This window comes from Cucurbita moschata, unplaced genomic scaffold, assembly GCF_002738365.1.
Source record: "Cucurbita moschata cultivar Rifu unplaced genomic scaffold, Cmos_1.0 Cmo_Scf00018, whole genome shotgun sequence".
In the NCBI taxonomy this organism is placed as follows: Eukaryota; Viridiplantae; Streptophyta; class Magnoliopsida; order Cucurbitales; family Cucurbitaceae; genus Cucurbita; species Cucurbita moschata.
Window position 1 is genome coordinate 3,548,863 of NW_019268534.1, and position 3,897 is coordinate 3,552,759.

A 3,897-nucleotide genomic window follows, 5' to 3' on the forward strand; every position below is an offset into this window, starting at 1 on the left:
ATTCAAAAGCTCTCTCCCCTCGCGTTGTTCTTTCGCTTTCGACATATTTCGATCGTGGGTCATTTCCAATAATATCTCTACAAAACGTAAAGGTATTCATATTATAAATCTTACTAGAATTGCTCGTTTTTTTATCAGAAGCTTCGGATTCAGTAGCCTGAGCTGCAACAAGGGCTCAGTATCATTATATTAACAAAAAACGACTCAAGGGATGTTAACAAATTGATCTACTACAGAAACGAGACTTCATAAGTTCAAGGACTTGAGAACGAACGGGAGTCGGTGAATTTATTGATTGAAACATGAAGCAAGAAATTTGAGCTACATCAGTTGATCATAAGGATTTTGGAGTGAGAAATTATTATGGGAGGAAGATGATGAAGAAGTTTGTATGGGAAAAGATGGGTTAAAAGAGAAAGCTATGGTATTTGATGGGCAATTCAAAGATTCAATCTTTTGCCCAAGATTTTCCAATGCTTTGATCTGAGACTTCAAGAACTTCAGATAATTTGCTGCTTCATCAAGCATTGATGCTGTATCCATTTTGCTTCCACCAGGAACAATCCTTTGTAAAACTCTTATTCTTTCACTGATTCTCTCTCTCCTTTGCCTTGCTGCAACTGTTTGTGGGTCTGTTGAAATCCTCACGTTCTTCCTTTTGGGCTTTTCTATGGCTTCTAACCCCAAATTCACTGGCCTGAAAGCTGCTGCTCTGTATATCATCTCCTTCATTTGTGCTATCGCTTCTGGGTCAGGTTCTTGATCAATACATGATGATCCTGATGAACATGATTGTTGAAAGTTGATGTTTGATGAATTTGGTGGCTTTTCTGATCTGGGTTTCTTTTGTTTTGGCAGATTTTGATCTGTTATGATCTTGAAACCTTCGCTGTTTGAAGTTGAATCAGATAAAGTTATGATGTTGTTTGAGAAAACAGAGTACTCTGTTGGTTTGATATGAGTTTGATCATGGCTTCTCTTTGAAGATGGTGCAGCATTGCCTCCAAAGTTCCATAAATTTGTGTAATCTGATAGCATCATTGATACTGATCCATCATCTTCAATTGATGTGTCTGTGTTGCTGTTTGTAGCCGAAAGTAAGCAGTCCAACGACTCGAGAGAGCATGTCGCCGCTGTCGCCGTTGCTGTTTTATCGCCGTTGAAGCTTGTGAGGAGCTGTGTTTCAAGTCCAACAACATCCATGTTGCTAGTTGGGAGATCTTGAACTGAGTTGAAGAAGTTGGGAGAATTTGAATTATTTGATATCATGAATCTTTGTTCATGTCCTTGTTGGTAATTGCTCCAAAACGATGACGACGACGGCGGTGGCGTGTTCGTTGTAGCTCTTGATCCATATCCATCCCAACTCAAATGATCCATTTTCAGCTCAAATCCTTGAAATATCGTCTCTTGTTTTTTGTTTCTCGTTTCGATGAAGCTTAACGATAAACGAACTTACCGAACCGATGACAAAATCGAAAAGGACTGATGTGCTTCAAGTTGCAAACTTTTCTTCAGCTGTTTGAACTCTTTTTGGACATTCTGGCACGACACTAACCAACTCTTTCCTAATTTGGAAAAACTGCGACCAACAGGAACAAAATAGCCATTGTTTATGTCAGTTTTTTGGCGACTAACATTTTGTCAACCATTGGAAAATCAAACAAAAACTCCAAAAAAAGAAAGTTCAAACATTCATGCAATGAGGAAACGTATAAAACAAGTAAGAACAGGAACAAGAACATGAAAAAGAACACGAACACGAATTCACGAATAAGAACACAAACACAAACACGAACAAGAACAAGAATAGAAACAAGAACAAGAACAGGAACAGGAACAAGAACATGAAGATGAATTCGAGAATAAGAACACAAACAGTGACAGGAACAAGAACAACGACAAGAACACAAACTCAAGAATAAGAACACGAACACGAACAGTAACAAGAATAAGAAAACCAACAAGAACACGAACAGTAACAAGAAAAAGAACACGACAAGAACAAAAACAAGAACACGAACACGAATTCACGAATAAGAACACGAACAGAAACACAAACACAAACACGAACAAGCACAAGAACACGAACAGGAACACAAACACGAAGAACACAAACACAAAGAACACAAACACGAAGAACAGGAACAAGAACAGGAACACGAACAAGAACACGAAGTTAGCAGAGAAAGTTCTGTTCTTGTACCTTGAAATGGCAATGGAGAAAGAAGTACAACAAACGCTGTTTTTTTCCTCAAAAAGACCAGAAGAAAGCCATAGTTTTTATAGATGGGAATGAAAAGGTAGCTGTCCAAAAAGACAATAAAATATACATAACAAAAACAGTTGACAGAAGAAAAATATAATGCGTTTGAAAAAGATAAGCTTTTGTGTTTGTCAGTTTGGTGGGGAAGAAAGAGGTTTCAGTGAAGCATAAGTATGTTGGAGAATGAAAACTTCCCCATTTTTTAATGCATTTTTTGGTGGCTTATTCAAGTGGGGATCATAGCTCATCTCTACCTCTGCCCTCACCCTCCTTTTTGGCTGCTCACATATATATATATATACCATACCAATGCCATGCGCACTAAAAAGCCTATAACTTTCTGTAAAAACTCCCATTTTCACACCCCAAAAGCATCTTTCACTTAATCATATCTTTAATCATAGCTTTAAAAATTCTCCAATGATTCCTTAATTATTGAACAGAATAGCTGAAAAGTTTGAGGTTATCTTAGAACACCAAGAACACTTAGAACAGGAGCTCAAAAAAACAAAAGAACTGGAAAGGGATCCTTATCTGTCTATCCATAACCTTATCTGGTTTATCTATGAAATGGAAACAAATTGGATGAATCTAGAATTGGCCCAGAAACTTGATGCTTCTCTTTCATTTTGTTTTGGAGATGTCAATAGCATCATAATGGGTAATGGGGTTGGCCTTGGCTTTATGAACGTTGGTGTGCCAACATTTGAATGTGATATCAGAAACATTGTATGTGTAGCAGACGAACCATTTGAATGTGATATCATTTTCTGATGAAGATGATTATGGTGGTAGCTAACAAGATTTGGTTTTGTTATTGCTTAAATAATAGAGAGAGAGACTGAGATTTGAGTTATGAGGTGAGAGAACCCACATGCTCCCCATTTTCAGTGAGCTCATTTAATAGGCTGTGTTTTGGTGAAACGATCTCTTTGTCATTTGTAAACTCTATGTATTTCTTATAAGGGTGTGGAAACCTCTCCTTTACAAACGTGTGTTTAAAACTGTGAGGCTGACGGTGATACATAACAAGTCGTAGCAGACAATATTTGCTAGTATGGGTTTGGGCTGCTACAAATGATTAAAAGCCAGATACCAAGCGGTATGCTAGCGAGGACGTTGGGTCTCTAAGAGGGTGGATTGTGAGATTCCACGTCGATTGGAGAGAGGAACGAAGCATTCCATACAAGGGTGTGGTGTTGAGGACTGTTGAGAGTGAGTCCCACATTGACTAATTTAGGAAATGATCCTGGGTTTATAAGTAAAATAATACATCTCCATTGATATCAGACATTTTGTGAAAGTTCAAAGCGAAGTCACGAGAACTTATGCTCAAAGTGGACAATATCATGTCATTACAGAGATCCGTGATTCCTAACAATGTGTGTCGGTGTTTAGGTCGAGTTAGCTTGTGGTTATGAGTTAACTAGTCGAATTATACTCGTGTTAGCTCTAAAACAACATAGAACTTCATGTGTGTTCCGGTGTACGCCCGTGTCCGACATTCTAACAATGTATCATCGTACATTTATGAAAAGTCGATGATAATTATTGCAACTTTAAAAAAAAAAAATATAAGTATTTTCTTTTAAAAAGTTAGGACAAATTTTATCATGTAGGTAAGTAACACA

General features: G+C 37.5%; 1 protein-coding gene across 1 annotated transcript; it reads right to left on the reverse strand.

The window, feature by feature from the left end:
- Positions 1-262: 262 nt before the first annotated feature.
- Positions 263-2,640, reverse strand: LOC111455909 (transcription factor bHLH87-like). Its single transcript, XM_023097558.1, has 2 exons — positions 2,207-2,640; positions 263-1,582 (listed from the first exon to the last, which is right to left on the reverse strand). The coding sequence occupies exon 2, from the start codon at positions 1,378-1,380 to the stop codon at positions 322-324; it is 1,059 nt and encodes a 352-aa protein (XP_022953326.1). The 5' UTR covers positions 1,381-1,582; positions 2,207-2,640; the 3' UTR covers positions 263-321.
- Positions 2,641-3,897: the final 1,257 nt, after the last annotated feature.